Source organism: Pecten maximus, chromosome 18 (genome assembly GCF_902652985.1).
Source record: "Pecten maximus chromosome 18, xPecMax1.1, whole genome shotgun sequence".
Classification (NCBI taxonomy): Eukaryota; Metazoa; Mollusca; class Bivalvia; order Pectinida; family Pectinidae; genus Pecten; species Pecten maximus.
In genome coordinates this window covers 3,647,337-3,668,621 of record NC_047032.1, presented here as the reverse complement: position 1 = coordinate 3,668,621, position 21,285 = coordinate 3,647,337, and the positions used below count along the sequence as shown (strand labels likewise).

General features: G+C 36.6%; 1 protein-coding gene across 1 annotated transcript; it reads right to left on the bottom strand.

Annotated features, from left to right (window-relative positions):
• Positions 1–399: 399 nt before the first annotated feature.
• LOC117316491 (2-aminomuconic semialdehyde dehydrogenase-like) lies at positions 400–20,468 on the bottom strand. Its single transcript, XM_033871099.1, has 10 exons — positions 20,300–20,468; positions 19,303–19,503; positions 18,908–19,119; positions 17,709–17,875; positions 16,377–16,447; positions 7,976–8,080; positions 7,044–7,215; positions 6,648–6,761; positions 5,006–5,101; positions 400–2,407 (listed from the first exon to the last, which is right to left on the bottom strand). The coding sequence occupies exons 1-10, from the start codon at positions 20,464–20,466 to the stop codon at positions 2,261–2,263; spliced, it is 1,452 nt and encodes a 483-aa protein (XP_033726990.1). The 5' UTR covers positions 20,467–20,468; the 3' UTR covers positions 400–2,260.
• Positions 20,469–21,285: the final 817 nt, after the last annotated feature.

Here is a 21,285-nt window from a genome sequence, read left to right as displayed (position 1 = left end):
CCACACAAAGGGACGTACATACAGTAAACGTCCCCACACAAAGGGACGCACATACAGTGAACGTCCCCACACAAAGGGACGCACATACAGTGAACGTCCCCACACAAAGGGACGTACATACAGTAAACGTCCCACACAAAGGGACGTACATACAGTAAACGTCCCCACACAAAGGGACGTACATACAGTAAACGTCCCCACACAAAGGGACGTACATACAGTAAACGTCCCCACACAAAGGGACGTACATACAGTAAACGTCCCCACACAAAGGGACGTACATACAGTAAACGTCCCCACACAAAGGGACGTACATACAGTAAACGTCCCCACACAAAGGGACGTACATACAGTAAACGTCCCCACACAAAGGGACGTACATACAGTAAACGTCCCCACACAAAGGGACGTACATACAGTAAACGTCCCCACACAAAGGGACGTACATACAGTAAACGTCCCCACACAAAGGGTTGCACATACAGTGTACGTAGTCCCTGCACAACCTCATAGAAATACACATTAACAGTGTTTTATCTGATATAGAATGTTTAAGTATATATTCATTATAAACATCATAAACACGCAAACCGGATGTAACAATTATAAATATCTTATACATGTTCTGTTTATAAATATATACATGTACGGTTTCTCAAATATAACATTATATTCCTTAACAAATATAGACTTCCTTAACTAAAATAGACAGTTAATATTTGTCAGTTAGTTTGGCTAGAGGAACCATTTTAACATTAAAGCCACACAGATATTTCTGGAATGTCGGTGCTTTCATAATAAAATATTACGACAAATTACATAAAATTGTTAGTTATACTTGTTTATAACGAATTCCATGAAACCAGGAGAATTCATTTGTTATTCAGTATGACATGAATTGTTTGTGATTCCTTCTTTCGTGGTCTGGAGCAGGTGCTTTCAAATTAGTTTGTGGGTATACAAACTTTCGTGGTAAGGCGATGCAACAGTAATTTAACAATAATACATATAACAATATTTGTTGTGTTTATATTTGTGGTTCCATAGCAACCACAAAAACAATGAATGTTGAAACACAATGAATGCTCCATGTTTTCCTTTAACAGAATTCAGAATTTTTTACAAGCTTTAGTAAGGATGTGTCGAATTCAGGGATGGTTATTTCTTTGGTAATAAGCAGAGGTCGTATTTGCATTGTAGGGCCCCGACTTTGTACAGAATTTTGAACGGCTCCCCCTAATATATCAAAAACCAAATCTCCCCTTATATTCAATAAACATGGTCATATACCTGTACCCCCATAAGTAAACTTAAAGGGGCATTCCTTCGTTCGGACATCAATTACATCTAAGAATGTGGGACAAGGGACATCAGATACATCTAAGAATATGGGACAAGGTCTATCTAGCGTACTGTAAGTCACTTTGGTTTTATTTGATTAACGTCCTATCAACAGCTAAGGTCATTTAAGGACGGCCTCCCATGCGTGCGATATGCATGCGTGTTTGCTGCGGTATGTTCACGTTAAGTGTCCTTGTGATAGTTCGAAACTTTTGCCAATATTAAAATTGTCATTACTAGAGAATACCCGGAAGAGGCCCATGAGGGGTCATATGATGAGGTCAATATAAAAATTTGGAGGCAACATAAAGGAAATTGAAAGTAATGCAGAGTTATTGTAGATGACATAACAATGTTTTTTGATCACATGATACTGTATTGACCAATCAGAAACAAGATTACAAGGATGAGGTACAATGACAAATTCTGGTTAATAGCTACTTGTATATTACTCACAAAATACCCATTTTTAGACTAGTAAAATAATATGTACATATATGTAATTATTAATTCAAGCAATCCACTTTGAGTATTTAAAGCTTAATTTTGATTCTTCAATCGTACACTCCTTATCCATTCACTTTGATACATAATTAATAGTCATTGGTCATAATACATTTAGCAAAAGTTTGTACACACACTTACCGGTAAAAAAAAAAAAAAAAAAAAATTGATACAACCTTCACATGAGTTACTGTATGTCTAAAACCTAAATGTGATTTTAGACAATAAAACACTGACGTGTTACACATTTACAGCCTGTATAAAGCTGCTGTCAAAAAATTATAAAATGTTGGTAAAAATGTAACAGTAAATACAAAACGTTTTAATGCCTTCAATCAAGGCTAGCTGTTTAACCCTTTCTCATCATTTTAATTTGTTTTTTTAATCTTTTAACATTTCTCACCATTCCTTGTATTTATAATTTTATACAAATTGTTTTCTGCTCGGTATAGAAGTCCATTGATTCCACACAGCCTTCTCTTCCTATCCCAGAATCCTTCATTCCACCGAACGGCATATTGAGGTCTCGTACCAACCAACAGTTAGCCCATACAGTGCCCACCTACAAAAGTAAGGAATTATATGTTTAATTTGTGTAGAAATATCTATTGATCCATGACTTGACAAAAGTCCCTTCAGTGACTGGCCAAGAGGTCTCCCACAGGAGTGACAGGTTCCGACATTATGCAATGTTTACCTGCAGTCGGCGAATTTCTGCACCAGTGTATTTAACATCACAAACTGATAGCCTAGACTACAGTACCCAATCAGCTTCAGTATTTTCGACCAATCAAATAGCTTCAGTATTTTCGACCAATCAAAAAAGAGCAATGTCAATCATTAGGTTATAGCTATATTAACCATTCTAAACAAACTGGCAGACAAAAATACTGTCAGGCTTGATAACGAATGTTTGGCTGTTAGACACCGCACACGCTATCTACCAGATATCAACGTAAACGAACATAAGATTATACAGCAAGAGGCCCATGGGCCTTAATGGTCACCTGGGTTTTGAAATATTTCAGTTAATTTGACCCTTTATGGTTCAACCCATCAGCCCCTGGGGGTCAGTCAGGGCCAACTAGTGCATACCACCATGATCAGCTTGTCATCCCATGCTGACAACATAAATTCAAGTTAGAATGAATTCCAATTTAAATCAAACAAATGATAGTCAAAAATGTTATTTCTCTCTTTAAACTATAGTAAAGTTTACTTCAGAAGAAGATTTTTGAAATTTCAGTATACCCTGGGGGGATGGGGGTGGGGGAAGATATAATTCACAATTTTGGTTGACCTTGTGCAATGGAGGGTTTCTGCAAAATTTCATTACAATTGGTTTTAGGGGTTTATGAGAAGTTGAAAATGTAAATTTTTTACGATGCACGAAGCTGGACAAAAGGCGATCACAATAGGTCAAATTTAACTGAGATTTCGTCTCAGGTGACCTGCAAATCCTGTAGCCTAATGACTGAAGAATGTTCTACTGTATGTTAGTCAATACAACTAAGAGGGCCTGCAATGTGTCTTCCTCTAAACCGGAGCTCCAACCATGTCTAATACATTTATTGAAAAATATGTTCCAAATCTACAAATAACAATAAACGCTATACATTTTACATGTATAATATATGTTGAATTAATCTAATAACTCGTTCTTCTTACCACTGGTTACCATGAAAAGTTATAGAAAGTTTGGTCGCCTTGAAATTCTGTAAGTTAAGGCCCTATACAGTGTATTCCAAGTGCTAGTTTTAGTAAACCAACCTTAAGCTTAGGAAATGTTAAACCCTGATTATACATCACTGTGTTTCAACATGTCGAAGTTACTAAAGTCATGCCTTCTTGATTCTGAGATAATCTCTGGCCATATCGTCTTAATTCTGAGATTTTCTAACAAAACCTCTGGACATGTTTTCTTAATTCTGAGATAATATCTAAACATATTTTCTTGATTCTGAAATAATATCTAAACATATTTTCTTGATCTTGAAATAATTTCTGGACATGTTTTCTTGATTCTGAGATAATCTTTGGACATGATACTAGTATATTATTTAGTTCTGAAGACGTATCACCTGTGTTTTCCTTGAGACCATGCAGAGAAGGAGTTCAGGATGGCTGACTAATACCCCCGCAGTCTGCACAAGTCAATGGTGAATTGGAACTGTTAATTAGAGGCTAACTAAGATAACCCAGTAATATAGTGACCAGTTGCCATAGCAACCATAATTTTGAAAAAAAAGAAAGTGGCATGCACATCTACACATGGTCCTCTATATTTGTGTGAAGTTTCATTGAAATCAGCCCTTCGGTTTAAGAGGAGTTGTCCGGACAAACTTAAAGTTATGGTTCTTATCAGAAAACCTGTTTATAGTGACCAGTTGCCATAGCAACCATAATTTAAAAAAAAAAAGAAAGTGGCATGCACATCTACACATGGTCCTCTATATTTGTGTGAAGTTTCATTGAAATTGGCCATTTACTTTAGGAGGAGTTGTCCGGACAATCTTAAGTTATGGTTCTTATCGGAAGACCTGTTTATAGTGACCAGTTGCCATAGCAACCATAATTTTGAGAAAAATAAAGTGGCATGCACATCTACATATGGTCCTCTATATTTGTGTGAAGTTTCATTGAAAATCGGTCCTTCGGTTTAGGAGGAGTTGTCCGGACAAACTTAAAGTTATGGTTCTTATCAGAAAAACTGTTTATAGTGACCAGTTGCCATAGCAACCATAATTTTGAAAGAAAAGAAAGTGGCATGCACATCTACACATGGTCCTCTATATTTGTATGAAGTTTCATTGAAATTGGCCATTTAGTTTAGGAGGAGTTGTCCAGACAAACTTAAAGTTATGGTTCTTATCGGAAAACCTGTTTATAGTGACCAGTTGCCATAGCAACCATAATTTTGAGAAAAATAAAGTGGCATGCATATCTACACATGATCATTAATATTTGTGTGAAGTTTCATCGGAATTGGCCCATCGGTTTAGGAGTTGTCCGGACAAAATGCGTCTACAGACGGACAGACGGACGGACGGACGTACAACCTGATTCCAGTATACCCCCCCCCCCCTAACTTCGTTGCGGGGGTATAATTATGTGTGTTTTCTATGAGGCCATGTGTCAGTGTAGACTGGAGCAAATTTACCTGTATTTTCCTGGATACCCTGTGGAGACGAGAGACGTCCTGGGTCCAGACCGTGGCTGCAAGTCCATACTGTACATCATTGGCTTTCATAATCGCCTGTCAAGGAAAAATATATTTAAACAACAGAACTAAATCCTTCTTCCTATCATCAGCCTTTACCATTCAAAGGGCACTCATTCATTCAATCTCATTATACTTGTTGAAAGCGTTTTCTAATATTCCTACATCCTGAGAAACTGAATGTGGGGGAACAAACATGAGCTGTCATAACTAAACATATTCAGTACAAAGAAACACAGATTTCATGTTTTTAAAGTGACAAGGGCAGTAACTCTGTTTGGTTTGGTATGTTTAACGTCCTGTTAATAGCCAGGGTCATTTAAGGACATGCAAGGTTTTGGAGGTGGAGGAAAGCCGGAGTCCCCTGAGAAAAACCATCGGCCTTAGATACAGTCAGTACCTAGCAACTGCCCCACGTAGGTTTCGAGACTTGCAACCCAGAGGTGGAGGGCTAGTGATAAAGTGTCGAGACACCTTAACCACTCGGCCAGTACCGCAGCCCCTCTGTAACTCTGTATTTCTAAATACTGTATTGAGGCTTATGAGGAATGGAAGGATACAAATGATAAAAGTGGTGCACATGTCAAAGATTTCATTAGGCTGAAAAATAACAAGAGGCCCATTGGCCTTAACGGTCATCTGACTCTAAATCAAAGACCCTTATACTATTGTAGTATGCATTCTCTGCAGCGAGTAAAGTGGCACTGTTGACCATTGTGGCTATCTTGGAATTTGGATCAACCCAAAAAAAAACAACACTTGATTATGACCATCTCGGGATCATTTCTGGTAAGCAAGAGCTGAATCCCACTGGTGGAATTTGAGAAGAAGTTTGAAATAGGTGTTGTTCAGGAAAACCATGATTGTACAAGCATGTTACAAAATGGCCCCCGTGGCTGCCATGTCAAAGTTTTTACGAGGTCGAAAAATAACAACACTTTGTTGGCTCTCATTATTTAACATCCTCACCAATTTCCAGCTCAATGGCACCAGTAGTGAAACTGGAAAAGAGGTTTAAAATGTGTTTTTCAAGATGGCTGCCATGACGGCCATCTTTGATTTCTGACTGACGCAAAAAATAATACTTGGTCAGGACCATCTCAGGCAAGTTTCAGCTCAATCCAACTATTGGAATTTGAGAAAAAATTTGAAATGTGAAAAGTTTACGCATGGCAGACGACAACGTATGAAGCACAATGACTATTGGTCGGATGACCTACGATATAAAAAAGGTGTGTTAGTGCTCTGATGTTGGGAGTACTGGATGTGCTTAAATCACTTGCCCTCCTTAGAGGGTAGATGATCAGTTTTCTGCGGTCAATGGGTAATAAACAGAAATAGTTAAATTCAGGACTTTTTCTCATCGGTTTGGGAAAGGGCCTTTTTGTCTCATTTTGGAAAGAAATTTGGTGAATAGATAAAGATTTTTTCATGAGTAAACTTCAAATTTTAGAAATTTGGCTTAAATATGAAATAATTCCAATTACGGCCCCAAAAAGCCCCCAGAAAAAGCCCTGAAATTGGAGGTATCACACTAGCAAATCAAATATAAAGACGACAGAAAAGTGTTTGACCTACTTACTTCTTCCTCTGTATCAAACGGTACCACACAAGTAACTGGGCCAAAGATTTCTTCCTTCAACAGACGAGAGTTCTCCTTCAGGTCCGTGATCACAGTAGGTCTCATGAAATATCCCTGATTTAAATCAAAGTCAAGCTTACAATCGGATCTAAATCCCTAATTCAAATCAATTTCTAATTTAAAATTGAATCATCATTCCTTATTCAAATTAATTTTTGGTACTGATGTTAAATCTAGATAAGTACCGTCTGGTGTTAAATTAATAAAAGTCGACTTACATCCTTAATTTCTGGTCTGATGTCACTGTCTTGTACTGAATTTATAAAAGTCGACTTACATCCTTAATTTCTGGTCTGATGTCACTGTCTTGTACTGAATTTATAAAAGTCGACTTACATCTTTAATTCCTGCAGGCAGGTCAAGAGTGTCAACTCCTTCACCACAGGATATTGTGGCCCCTTCCTCCACACCAATTTTAACATAACCTTTGACCTTCTCCAAGTGTTCTTTACTGATCAAAGCACCCATAAAACTACTATCCTCTTTGGGGTTTCCAACCTTCAATTTTCTGAAAAAAAAAAAAAAAAAAAGTTCTAAAAAAACCCAAAAAAACAACAACAGATATATCACTAGTGATACATGTTACCTCACTTTTCAACATTGACCAATACGCAGCAAAATATGGTAAAAAATTGTCAAATCACATATTAAGAGATTATAACTGAGTGAGAGTCTGAAATTACAGAATAATCTGATAATTAATGTGGTTGAGAGTCTGAAATTACAGAATAATCTGATAATTGATGTGAGTGAGAGTCTGAAATTACAGAATAATCTGATAATTGATGTGAGTGAGAGTCTGAAATTACAGAATAATCTGATTATTGATGTGAGTGAGAGTCTGAAATTACAGAATAATCTGATAATTGATGTGAGTGAGAGTCTGAAAATAGAAAAAAATCTGATAATCAACAAAGTTGGTCAAGTGCATAAGGATGATGAAAATCTATTCAGAACTTTGTTGACTAAGATACAAATTTCAGTTTTTCTTTGAGGAATATCCCCTTTATATTATTTTTGATTTCATTTTGTTATCTAAAGCTGTTTTTTTATTTTTCAAAAGTATCTTAGTATAGGTCTTTGTAGATAAAACTTACTTAATCATTTAAAAGTGACTTCAAATTGGGAATTTTTCAGTGGCAAATTGGGAATTTTCACAAGAGTTTTTTAGGGGAATGGGTCCTTTTAACGGACCCTGTTTCTATTGTAGGACAATTCCTGTGTTAAAGATTTCTGCGACCAGCATAATATTATAATGATAAACTCACTTGGTTTCCTCGATGAACTTCTTTAGGAATGTTTGGTATGCAGGTCTCTCCACATATATTCGACTAGTACATAAACAAATCTCTCCCTGGTTCACAAAACTTGATCTGAAATCATAAGAACAGACAAGAGGCCCATGGGCCTTAACGGTCACCTGAGATTTGAATATTTCAGTTAATTTAATTGACCCTTTTTGAACCCACCCATCAGCCCCTAGGGGTCAGTCAGGGCCAACAGGTGTATACCATTAAGCTGTCATCCAATGCTGATAATGTTAACAAAGTTAGAATGAATTCCGATAGAAATCACACAAATAATGGTCAAAAATGTGATTTCCCTATATAAACTATAGTAAAATCTACCCCCTCCCCAGGGGCAAACTTGTGACCCCAGGGTCATGAAGTTCATTACATTAGTAAAGCACTATAAGACCCTTCCACCTATGAAGAGTATTTGATTCTGTCTTAATTGAGAAGAAGATCTTTGAAATTTCAGTCTATTTGACCCTTTTTAGCCCCGCCCATCAGCCCCTGGGGGTCAGTCAGGGCCAACATGTGCATACCATCACACTGCCATCCAAAGCTGATAATGTTAACCAAATTAGAATGAATTCCAATAGAAATCCAACAAATAATAGTCAAAAATAAGATTTCCCTATATAAACTATAGTAAATTTTACCCCCTCCACAGGAGCAAATGTGAGACCCCAGGGTCAGGAAATTCACAATTTTGGTAAAGCACCTTTAAGACCCTTCAATCTATGAAGAGTATTTGATTCCATCATATCTGAGATTAGAGAAGAAGATTTTTGAAATTTCAATCAATTTGACCCTTTTTAGCCCCGCCCATCAGCCCCTGGGGGTCAGTCAGGGCCAACATGTGCATACCATCACACTGCCATCCAAAGCTGATAATGTTAACCAAATTAGAATGAATTCCAATAGAAATCCAACAAATAATAGTCAAAAATGTGATTTCCCTATATAAACTAAAGTAAAGTTTACCCCCTCCCCAGGGGCAAGCCTGAGACCCCAGGGTCAGGAAATTCACAATTTTGGTAAAGCACATTAAGACCCTTCCATCTATGAAGAGTGTTTGATTCCATCATATCTGAGATTAGAGAAGAAGATTTTTGAAATTTCAGTCTATTTGACCCTTTTTAGCCCCGCCCATCAGCCCCTGGGGGTCAGTCAGGGCCAACATGTGCATACCATCACACTGCCATCCAAAGCTGATAATGTTAACCAAATTAGAATGAATTCCAATAGAAATCCAACAAATAATAGTAAAAAATGTGATTTCCCTATATAAACTATAGTAAATTTTACCCCCTCCACAGGGGCAAATGTGAGACCCCAGGGTGAGGAAATTCACAATTTTGGTAAAGCACCTTGAGACCCTTCCATCTATGAAGAGTATTTGATTCCATCATATCTGAGATTAGAGAAGAAGATTTTTGAAATTTCAATCAATTTGACCCTTTTTAGCCCCGCCCATCAGCCCCTGGGGGTCAGTCAGGGCCAACATGTGCATACCATCACACTGCCATCCAAAGCTGATAATGGTAACCAAATTAGAATGAATTCCAATAGAAATCCAACAAATAATAGTCAAAAATGTCATTTCCCTATATAAACTATAGTAAAGTTTACCCCCTCCCCAGGGGCAAGCCTGAGACCCCAGGGTCAGGAAATTCACAATTTTGGTAAAGCACATTAAGACTCTTCCATCTATGAAGAGTGTTTGATTCCACCATATCTGAGAGTAGAGAAGAAGATTTTTGAAGTTTTTGTTAATTTGACCCTTTTTAGCCCTGCCCATTAGCCCCTGGGGGTCAGTCAGGGCCAACATGTGCATACCATCAATCTGTTATCCCATACTGATAATGTTAACCAAGTTAGAATGAATTCCAATAGAAATCCAACAAATTATAGTCAAAAATGTGATTTCCCTATATAAACTATAGTAAAGTTTACCCCCTCCCCAGGGGCAAACCCGAGACCCCTGGGTCATGAAATTCACAATTTTGGTAAAGCACCTTAAGACCCTTCCATCTATGAAGAGTGTTTGATTCCACTATATCTGAGAGTAGAGAAGAAGATTTTTTAAGTTTTAGTCAATTTGACCCTTTTTAGCCCCGCCCCTCAGGCCCCTTGGGGGTGGGGACCATATAATTCATAATTTTGGTTGACCTTTAGCCATAGAAGCTTCCTGCCAAATTTCATTGAATTTGGTTTAGGGGTTTTGGAGAAGAAGTCGAAAATGTAAATTGTTTACGGACACACGACGCACGCCGCACGACGGACGACGGACGACGACGGACAAAAGGGGATTAGAATAGGTCACTTGAGACTTTGTCTCAGGTGACCTAAAAATTCACTCTGACGTCAGCCAATTACTGGCTCACAACATCTTAAGTCTATATCACATGGTAAGCCTTTCTATACTTGTCTAAATCAATTTCAAACCAGGTTTCTCACTGAAAACAAGCTAAAGAAACATGCTAAACTAAGCTTTATTTGATTAAATTTGCCAAAAGGTATGTGTACAGCCCCCAAATAAAGCTTGAATAACTACAGCCCCCAAATAAGCTTGATGTACCGACATCTTCCTTACATTCAGTGTCCCTTTCTGACCCCGACTGTGACTCCTAGACACCCGTCTCTTTCCGTGTCTCCCAGACACCCGTCTCTTTCTGTGTCTCCCAGACACTCGTCCCATTCTGACCCTGACTGTGATTCCTAGACCTCCCACCCATTTTGACCCCGACTGTGATTCCTAGACCTCCCATCCATTCTGACCCCGACTGTGATTCCTAGACCTCCCTCCCATTCTGACCCCGACTGTCTCCTTGACATCTGTCCTATTCTCACTCCGAATGTTAGCGTCTCCTAGACACCCGTCTCATTCTCTGTATCTAAGACATGAATCCCATTTTCCAGGGGCTACACGAACTTTTACTCTTAACAGCCTGATAGGCACTGAGCCTTTGATTTTGTCATGAAATATTCTAGTTTCTGTTACATACTGTACCTAATAGTTGTAGGGACACACTTGTTTTACCTAATAGTTGTACAGACACACTTGTTATACCTAATAGTTGTATAGACACACTTGTTTTACCTAATAGTTGTACAGACACACTTGTTTTACCTAATAGTTGTACAGACACACTTGTTTTACCTAATAGTTGTACAGACACACTTGTTTTACCTAATAGTTGTACAGACACACTTGTTTTACCTAATAGTTGTACAGACACACTTGTTTTACCTAATAGTTGTACAGACACACTTGTTTTACCTAATAGTTGTACAGACACACTTGTTTTACCTAATAGTTGTACAGACACACTTGTTTTACCTAATAGTTGTACAGACACACTTGTTTTACCTAATAGTTGTACAGACACACTTGTTTTATCTAATAGTTGTAGGGACACACTTGTTTTACCTAATAGTTGTAGAGACACACTTGTTCTACCTAATAGTTGTAGGGACACACTTGTTTTACCTAATAGTTGTACAGACACACTTGTTTTACCTAATAGTTGTAGAGACACACTTGTTTTACCTAATAGTTGTAGAGACACACTTGTTTTACCTAATAATTGTACAGACACACTTGTTTTACCTAATAGTTGTAGAGACACACTTGTTTTACCTAATAATTGTACAGACACACTTGTTTTACCTAATAGTTGTAGAGACACACTTGTTTTACCTAATAGTTGTAGAGACACACTTGTTTTACCTAATAGTTGTAGGGACACACTTGTTTTACCTAATAGTTGTAGGGACACACTTGTTTTACCTAATAGTTGTAGGGACAGACTTGTTTTACGTAATAGTTGTACAGGCACACTTGTTTTACCTAATAGTTGTACAGACACACTTGTTTTACCTAATAGTTGTAGGGACAGACTTGTTTTACCTAATAGTTGTAGGGACAGACTTGTTTTACCTAATAGTTGTACAGGCACACTTGTTTTACCTAATAGTTGTAGGGACACACTTGTTTTACCTAATAGTTGTAGGGACACACTTGTTTTACCTAATAGTTGTAGGGACAGACTTGTTTTACCTAATAGTTGTACAGGCACACTTGTTTTACCTAATAGTTGTACAGGCACACTTGTTTTACCTAATAGTTGTAGGGACACACTTGTTTTACCTAATAGTTGTAGGGACACACTTGTTTTACCTAATAGTTGTAGGGACACACTTGTTTTACCTAATAGTTGTACAGACACACTTGTTTTACCTAATAGTTGTACAGACACACTTGTTTTACCTAATAGTTGTAGAGACACACTTGTTTTACCTAATAGTTGTACAGACACACTTGTTTTACCTAATAGTTGTACAGACACACTTGTTTTACCTAATAGTTGTATAGACACACTTGTTTTACCTAATAGTTGTAGGGACACACTTGTTTTATCTAATAGTTGTATAGACACACTTGTTTTACCTAATAGTTGTAGGGACACACTTGTTTTACCTAATAGTTGTACAGACACACTTGTTTTACCTAATAGTTGTACAGACACACTTGTTTTACCTAATAGTTGTAGGGACAGACTTGTTTTATCTAATAGTTGTAGGGACACACTTGTTTTACCTAATAGTTGTACAGACACACTTGTTTTACCTAATAGTTGTACAGACACACTTGTTTTACCTAATAGTTGTACAGACACACTTGTTTTACCTAATAGTTGTAGAGACACACTTGTTTTACCTAATAGTTGTACAGACACACTTGTTTTACCTAATAGTTGTAGGGACACACTTGTTTTACCTAATAGTTGTATAGACACACTTGTTTTACCTAATAGTTGTAGGGACACACTTGTTTTATCTAATAGTTGTATAGACACACTTGTTTTACCTAATAGTTGTAGGGACACACTTGTTTTACCTAATAGTTGTACAGACACACTTGTTTTACCTAATAGTTGTACAGACACACTTGTTTTACCTAATAGTTGTACAGACACACTTGTTTTACCTAATAGTTGTACAGACACACTTGTTTTACCTAATAGTTGTATAGACACACTTGTTTTACCTAATAGTTGTAGGGACACACTTGTTTTATCTAATAGTTGTATAGACACACTTGTTTTACCTAATAGTTGTAGGGACACACTTGTTTTATCTAATAGTTGTATAGACACACTTGTTTTACCTAATAGTTGTAGGGACACACTTGTTTTACCTAATAGTTGTACAGACACACTTGTTTTACCTAATAGTTGTACAGACACACTTGTTTTACCTAATAGTTATAGGGGCACACTTGTTTTATCTAATAGTTGTATAGACACACTTGTTTTACCTAATAGTTGTACAGACACACTTGTTTTACCTAATAGTTGTACAGACACACTTGTTTTACCTAATAGTTGTACAGACACACTTGTTTTACCTAATAGTTGTATAGACACACTTGTTTTACCTAATAGTTGTAGGGACACACTTGTTTTATCTAATAGTTGTACAGACACACTTGTTTTACCTAATAGTTGTAGGGACACACTTGTTTTACCTAATAGTTGTACAGACACACTTGTTTTACCTAATAGTTGTACAGACACACTTGTTTTACCTAATAGTTGTACAGACACACTTGTTTTACCTAATAGTTGTATAGACACACTTGTTTTACCTAATAGTTGTAGGGACACACTTGTTTTATCTAATAGTTGTATAGACACACTTGTTTTACCTAATAGTTGTAGGGACACACTTGTTTTACCTAATAGTTGTACAGACACACTTGTTTTACCTAATAGTTGTACAGACACACTTGTTTTACCTAATAGTTGTACAGACACACTTGTTTTATCTAATAGTTGTATAGACACACTTGTTTTACCTAATAGTTGTAGGGACACACTTGTTTTACCTAATAGTTGTAGGGACACACTTGTTTTACCTAATAGTTGTAGGGACACACTTGTTTTACCTAATAGTTGTACAGACACACTTGTTTTACCTAATAGTTGTAGGGACACACTTCTTTTACCTAATAGTTGTACGGACACACTTGTTTTACCTAATAGTTGTAGGGACACACTTGTTTTACCTAATAGTTGTAGGGACACACTTGTTTTACCTAATAGTTGTAGGGACACACTTGTTTTACCTAATAGTTGTAGGGACACACTTGTTTTACCTAATAGTTGTAGGGACACACTTGTTTTACCTAATAGTTGTATAGACACACTTGTTTTACCTAATAGTTGTAGAGACACCCTTGTTTTACCTAATAGTTGTACAGACACACTTGTTTTATCTAATAGTTGTAGAGACACACTTGTTTTACCTAATAGTTGTAGAGACACACTTGTTTTACCTAATAGTTGTAGAGACACACTTGTTTTACCTAATAGTTGTAGAGACACACTTGTTTTACCTAATAGTTGTAGGGACACACTTGTTTTACCTAATAGTTGTATAGACACACTTGTTTTACCTAATAGTTGTAGGGACACACTTGTTTTACCTAATAGTTGTAGAGACACCCTTGTTTTACCTAATAGTTGTACAGACACACTTGTTTTACCTAATAGTTGTAGGGACACACTTGTTTTACCTAATAGTTGTAGGGACACACTTGTTTTACCTAATAGTTGTATAGACACACTTGTTTTACCTAATAGTTGTAGAGACACACTTGTTTTACCTAATAGTTGTACAGACACACTTGTTTTACCTAATAGTTGTAGAGACACACTTGTTTTACCTAATAGTTGTAGGGACACACTTGTTTTACCTAATAGTTGTATAGACACACTTGTTTTACCTAATAGTTGTAGAGACACACTTGTTTTACCTAATAGTTGTAGAGACACACTTGTTTTACCTAATAGTTGTATAGACACACTTGTTTTACCTAATAGTTGTACAGACACACTTGTTTTATCTAATAGTTGTAGGGACACACTTGTTTTACCTAATAGTTGTATAGACACACTTGTTTTACCTAATAGTTGTATAGACACACTTGTTTTACCTAATAGTTGTATAGACACACTTGTTTTACCTAATAGTTGTACAGACACACTTGTTTTATCTAATAATTGTAGGGACACACTTGTTTTACCTAATAGTTGTACAGACACACTTGTTTTACCTAATAGTTGTACAGACACACTTGTTTTATCTAATAGTTGTAGGGACACACTTGTTTTACCTAATAGTAGTACAGACACACTTGTTTTATCTAATAGTTGTAGGGACACACTTATTTTACCTAATAGTTGTAGAGACACACTTGTTTTACCTAATAGTTGTACAGACACACTTGTTTTATCTAATAGTTGTAGGGACACACTTGTTTTACCTAATAGTTGTAGGGACACACTTGTTTTACCTAATAGTTGTACAGACACACTTGTTTTATCTAATAGTTGTAGAGACACACTTGTTTTACCTAATAGTTGTAGGGACACACTTGTTTTACCTAATAGTTGTAGAGACACACTTGTTTTACCTAATAGTTGTAGAGACACACTTGTTTTACCTAATAGTTGTAGGGACACACTTGTTTTATCTAATAGTTGTACAGACACACTTGTTTTACCTAATAGTTGTACAGACACACTTGTTTTACCTAATAGTTGTACAGACACACTTGTTTTATCTAATAGTTGTAGAGACACACTTGTTTTACCTAATAGTTGTAGGGACACACTTGTTTTATCTAATAGTTGTATAGACACACTTGTTTTACCTAATAGTTGTAGAGACACACTTGTTTTACCTAATAGTTGTATAGACACACTTGTTTTACCTAATAGTTGTACAGACACACTTGTTTTACCTAATAGTTGTACAGACACACTTGTTTTACCTAATAGTTGTAGGGACACACTTGTTTTACCTAATAGTTGTACAGACATACTTGTTTTATCTAATAGTTGTAGAGACACACTTGTTTTACCTAATAGTTGTACAGACACACTTGTTTTACCTAATAGTTGTACAGACACACTTGTTTTACCTAATAGTTGTAGGGACACACTTATTTTACCTAATAGTTGTACAGACACACTTGTTTTACCTAATAGTTGTACAGACACACTTGTTTTACCTAATAGTTGTAGGGACACACTTGTTTTACCTAATAGTTGTACAGACACACTTGTTTTACCTAATAGTTGTAGAGACACACTTGTTTTACCTAATAGTTGTATAGACACACTTGTTTTACCTAATAGTTGTAGGGACACACTTGTTTTACCTAATAGTTGTAGGGACACACTTGTTTTACCTAATAGTTGTACAGACACACTTGTTTTACCTAATAGTTGTAGAGACACACTTGTTTTACCTAATAGTTGTAGGGACACACTTGTTTTACCTAATAGTTGTACAGACACACTTGTTTTACCTAATAGTTGTAGGGATACACTTGTCCATGTCAGCATCAGCAAATATCACTGCAGGATTTTTTCCTCCAAGCTACAAAATAAATAAACATGCGTGATATTAAATCTTATCCTAAGTCTTTAGTCAGGTACATGACCCCCCCCCCCCCCCCCCTCACCCCCTAAGGACCTGCATGGCTAACTTAGAAGACATTGGAATCAATATTACATAATAATATTAGAATATCTAAAGTAACATATGAAGTTATGATTATAATTAGTTGTCCATTTTGAAATCTGTCTCTTATAACTAACATGATCATAAGAGGCGATTAAAATTTGGAAGCTGATCTTTTCTCTTCAAGTTTTTTCTTCCTCATGTCTCCCTTGACACTGCTTAAAGTTTGGTCTTCAGTTGAGCATTTGCCTGTTGGGTTCTCCCCCCAGGCCGAGACATACATGTACCAGGGTCTAGCAAAACGGTAGTCCCTAATCTTGCTCCAATACTCAGAATTTTATAATTATAGGGAGTGGGATGACTGGTTCACCTCTTGTTAGTATGTGACCAGGTGGTGTGTCCTGCTGGATGTCTTAGGCAATATATATGCACTTCATTGTAGTAACACTATAAAGTCAACATCAGCCTTATTCTATCATATGAAGAAAACATGAACATACTTCAGCCTCACAAAACATGCATCTATCACACTGTAGAAGCCATCCTTCAATGACCATAGCTCACTGATATAAGACAATTAACATAACCAACCATACCTTTAAATTGCCTGGTTAAAATAATATTCATATATACAATTTTTTCCAACGGTTGAAACACTTAATAATCAAATTTCCGTTATCTATTCCTTCTTTGATTTAGCAGGTATAGCCTTTTGTTTTTTTTAATACATATATTTATAAAATGTTCCAGACCTTACTAAAAATATCATTTTATCCAGAAAATATTAAATAATTCTAATGGTCATCATGTTTTCTGATCAAACAAAATGAGGACAATATAGGCCTACTGAATTTACATGTATTTTTTATTATTCAATATTATTGCTTTTTTATATTTAACACAAAACTTTGAAGTCCAGTTTTCATGCATCCACAATTTTTCAGGTCATTGGACCATAGTTTCTGGATGATATTATGTGTAAGGCTCTTTTGACTTGATGTCCATTATCATCTAACTAAGGACTCTTTGAGCACCTGATCTAAACACAAAACTTAAGTGAAATGCTGATACCTATGGAAAATGAAGTAGCATAGACTTTTTGCTAAATTACATTGCATGTGACAAAAATGATTAAGTATACAAATATTCATTTTCCAGTACTGGTGACATTTTGTACCTCTAGTGAGAGTTTCTTGCAAAAAGGTGCTGCGGAAGTCCTAAGTCTTTTGGCTGTCACCGTGCCACCAGTAAACGATATCAGGGGCACATCTGGGTGAACTACCAGCGCCTCCCCCGCCTTGGGCCCCACACCGAATACCAGGTTGATTACACCTGGCGGTACACCTATAAAAATATTAACATCGTAATAAATCGTATAAATATGTATTGGGCCCTAACCTAAACTCTCAGGAGGATACCACATGGTAAATGAAATTTAAATTATTAACATTGTGATGAATAGTACAGAAATATGTATCAATTTATCAATATCACAAACATTTGAATACTTTATTTTTTTTTTCATCTGTGGGGGTGGAGACACATCATCCTGGCAGGTAATTACGTACATTGTAGAAATCCAGGTGAACTAGTCGTGGATACAGGTGTATACAAGAGCTCTCACCAAAAATCCAGGTAATGTGAGAGTAAAACAGCAAGCCTAACACAGTGGTTCTATCGATGGTCAGGTTTTTATTGGAGAGTAATGTTGACATATTTCGGCTGTACATGTAGGTTAGCCTTCATCAGAACAACAATCATTTACTCTGATGTCTTAGATCAATTTTTTTAATCATTTTTTTTTAAAAGTAAGTCTTAGATCAATTTTTTTAATCATTTTTTTTAAGTACATCGTGTATTACCGTTATATACAACAACTAAATATCACCAATCTTCCTCACCCATCCTAGTAAAGGTTTGTCTGGGAAGAACAGATGACCATTCGAAAACAGATGTCTGATTGGCACCACACCATGTCATAAATACCCAAGCCATTCTAATCAAGTGAGCTAATTAACATTTGGTCAAAATTCTGTTCAACATTCCAGAGAAGTAGCATTTTGAAGAAAACAACGAATGAGAGACTTAAAGAGTGGTCGGGTGGCACAGTGGTATACACATTTACCTGTCAACTAGACGGTCAGGGTTCGATTCCACGATCGGATGTGAAAAGGTATGTGGTCACCTGTCCTACCACGAGGGCTTTCCTGGGTTCTTCGGTATCCTCTGACAGTAAGACCCCCTACAGGTTTCAATCCGGGCAGCGTAATTGATATAAGCTAATATAATTTGTTTTTTGGCATTTATTGTAAAATATATACTATACAGCGACAGCACAGGACGTATGATGTAAGCTTAAGATTTATAAAATCATACCTGCTTCGTTGAATATTTCGCAGAGTTTCCATGCCGATACCGACGTCATCTCACTAGGTTTTGCCACAACTGTGTTGCCCGTGGCAATTGCTGGGGCTATTTTGAAAGTGAGTAGATACAGCGGGAGGTTCCATGGACTGATGAGACCGGCGACACCTACAGGATCTCTAACAGTGTAGTTCACGGCACCAACCGCATCCATCACCGACGACCTGTCACCCAATTACTGACTCATCGATCACTGACATCACAAACAGTATATCACAACTGATAAACTCTTCCAGTTCAAATTATATCAAATCTAAAAACAGCTGAAACTTAAAAAAAAAAATTTTTGTCAAAATTGTTGGCAATCTTATGTTCAGATTCATTTAGTTTTAAGATTAATGTTTTACCTATTTGTATCGTGTAAAATAGATGTGGCGAACACACGAAAGTTGTATACCGCCCTGGGAATGTCTACAGCCTTGGCCAACCAAACAGGCTTTCCTTGGTCACGAGACTCCAGTTCTGCAATCTCAGCCAGCCGAGACTCCAACAGATCAGCGATCTTCATCAGAACTTTTGATCGCTCTTCGGCAGGCTTCACCGACCAACTTTTGTGTTAACAAAATTCATATTAAATAGTATAGAAATACAGGGCTCAAAGTGGATATTTTTACCAGGTGGCATATTTGGCTACCAAGTCATAAACTCTAGGTGCCAATCAGAAAAGTTAGTCACCTGGCCTAGTTGTCTTAAATAAAAAAAAAATTTATTTAATTCTTTAAATCAGTATAACATCTCTCCAACTTTTTTGATTGTAAAAATCATTTTAGCATTGACAGCATGATTGGATGATTTTTTTCCCAATTTTGAGTAAAATTCTGACAAATTTCTATCAAAATCCCAAAATACCTGGTAAGATCATTAGGTGCAGTCTCTAAATAAAAATATTTAATTTGTTTACCAACATGCACCTTCCTTCAATTTCTTTAAATATTACAAAAAAAACCAACAAAAAAACCCACAAATATTTATACATAAATGTTCAAATGCTACCGTTAGTCCTGAGTCTAGCTAAACAGGTTGGGAACTCCGACAGACTCGAATTTGTGTGGAGTCTTTGTATTTTACGACTGAGTGCACTCTATATAAAAATCTAGGTACATGACCTAATTAAAAACAATCAAGCCGCGTGCTAGACTCATTAATTGTACGTTAAACGTGATTATATTAATTATATTGTATCTATTAAAAATGAATTCAATTAGCTAAATTTGTGATTCAAACATAAATATAAAGACGACGACATCCATCAGTGTCATGCATTAGGCCTAGCGTGTTGACATTTGCCCCAGTAGCCGACTGCCAAACCGAAACCAGGTCGCTAAGTTGGCTGATATTACGTACGTTTTGAAGGCGGTCTGTGCTGCTGATACCGCCATGTTTATCTCGTCCTGACCGCTGTCCGGAATTTTCGCCCATACTTTCCCAGTCGAAGGGTCGAAGCTTGGAATGTAAGAACTTGTAGGTACAAAACTCCCGTTAATGAAGTTGGACACAACTACTTCAGCCATGACTGTCGGCAACATATGATATGGCCTATATGTAACGAGGTATTTGATTGGCTGTACGGTAAATTTCTTATGGCGCCAAATTATGAACTCTGCTACGTGCTGAAAATACGTCAAGATACTAGACTAGTCTGGCGAAACCACGATGTCCACGCTCGTACTCTGTGTAGATCAGGTGAATGTCGATATTGATTTTGTTTTTCATTTGCACCGACCAGAGTGTACAGTCGTATGCATAACCATTTTGTGATTTTAATATTATGGACACTGGACAGTCGGTTCATCTTAATTCATACGATCAGCAAGCCTTCATGTCCAGTTTTGATAGGCCTAGTTGCCATTCGATCACGGACCTTAATATGGAATTTATAGATAATTAAACGGGTAGTCAAGAAGCAAGTATGCTTAACAGAAGATCTTCTATAGTTATTGCTAATTGATATATAAGTCCGTCCTTTGATTTCATGTTTACACGACAGCTACTTTTTATTTGCTTTATAATATGGCGCGGGAAGTATGTCATAATTAAATATTTTTGCCTAGGCAAAAATCGAATTTTTTTTTCGAGGCGAAAAGATGAAAATGGCACAAATCACTTCAATTTAGCTGAATAGTTTTGATTTTACGGGTACCTGTAAAGTGCGAAACGAAACGAAATCAAACGAAACGAAATCAAGAGAAAAGAAAAAGGAAAAGTTGAAAAAAATGGAGAAAAAAATATTAAACTGTATACAGGCCAAAGTGTCTCATTCTTATCTGGGTAAAAACAACAACCAAAAAAAGAATAAATTTATCGCAATATTCACTTAGTTCTTTAAATAT

Excerpts from the sequence above, each read along its gene's own strand:
- LOC117316491 (XM_033871099.1), bottom strand. The coding sequence starts at position 20,466 with ATGGCTGAAGTAGTTGTGTCCAACTTCATTAACGGGAGTTTTGTACCT. Across the intron at positions 19,120-19,302 it reads ATTTTACACGATACAAATAG|GTCGTCGGTGATGGATGCGG; the intron begins GTAAAACATTAA and ends ATTGGGTGACAG. Across the intron at positions 2,408-5,005 it reads GGGTATCCAGGAAAATACAG|GTGGGCACTGTATGGGCTAA; the intron begins GTAAATTTGCTC and ends TTACTTTTGTAG.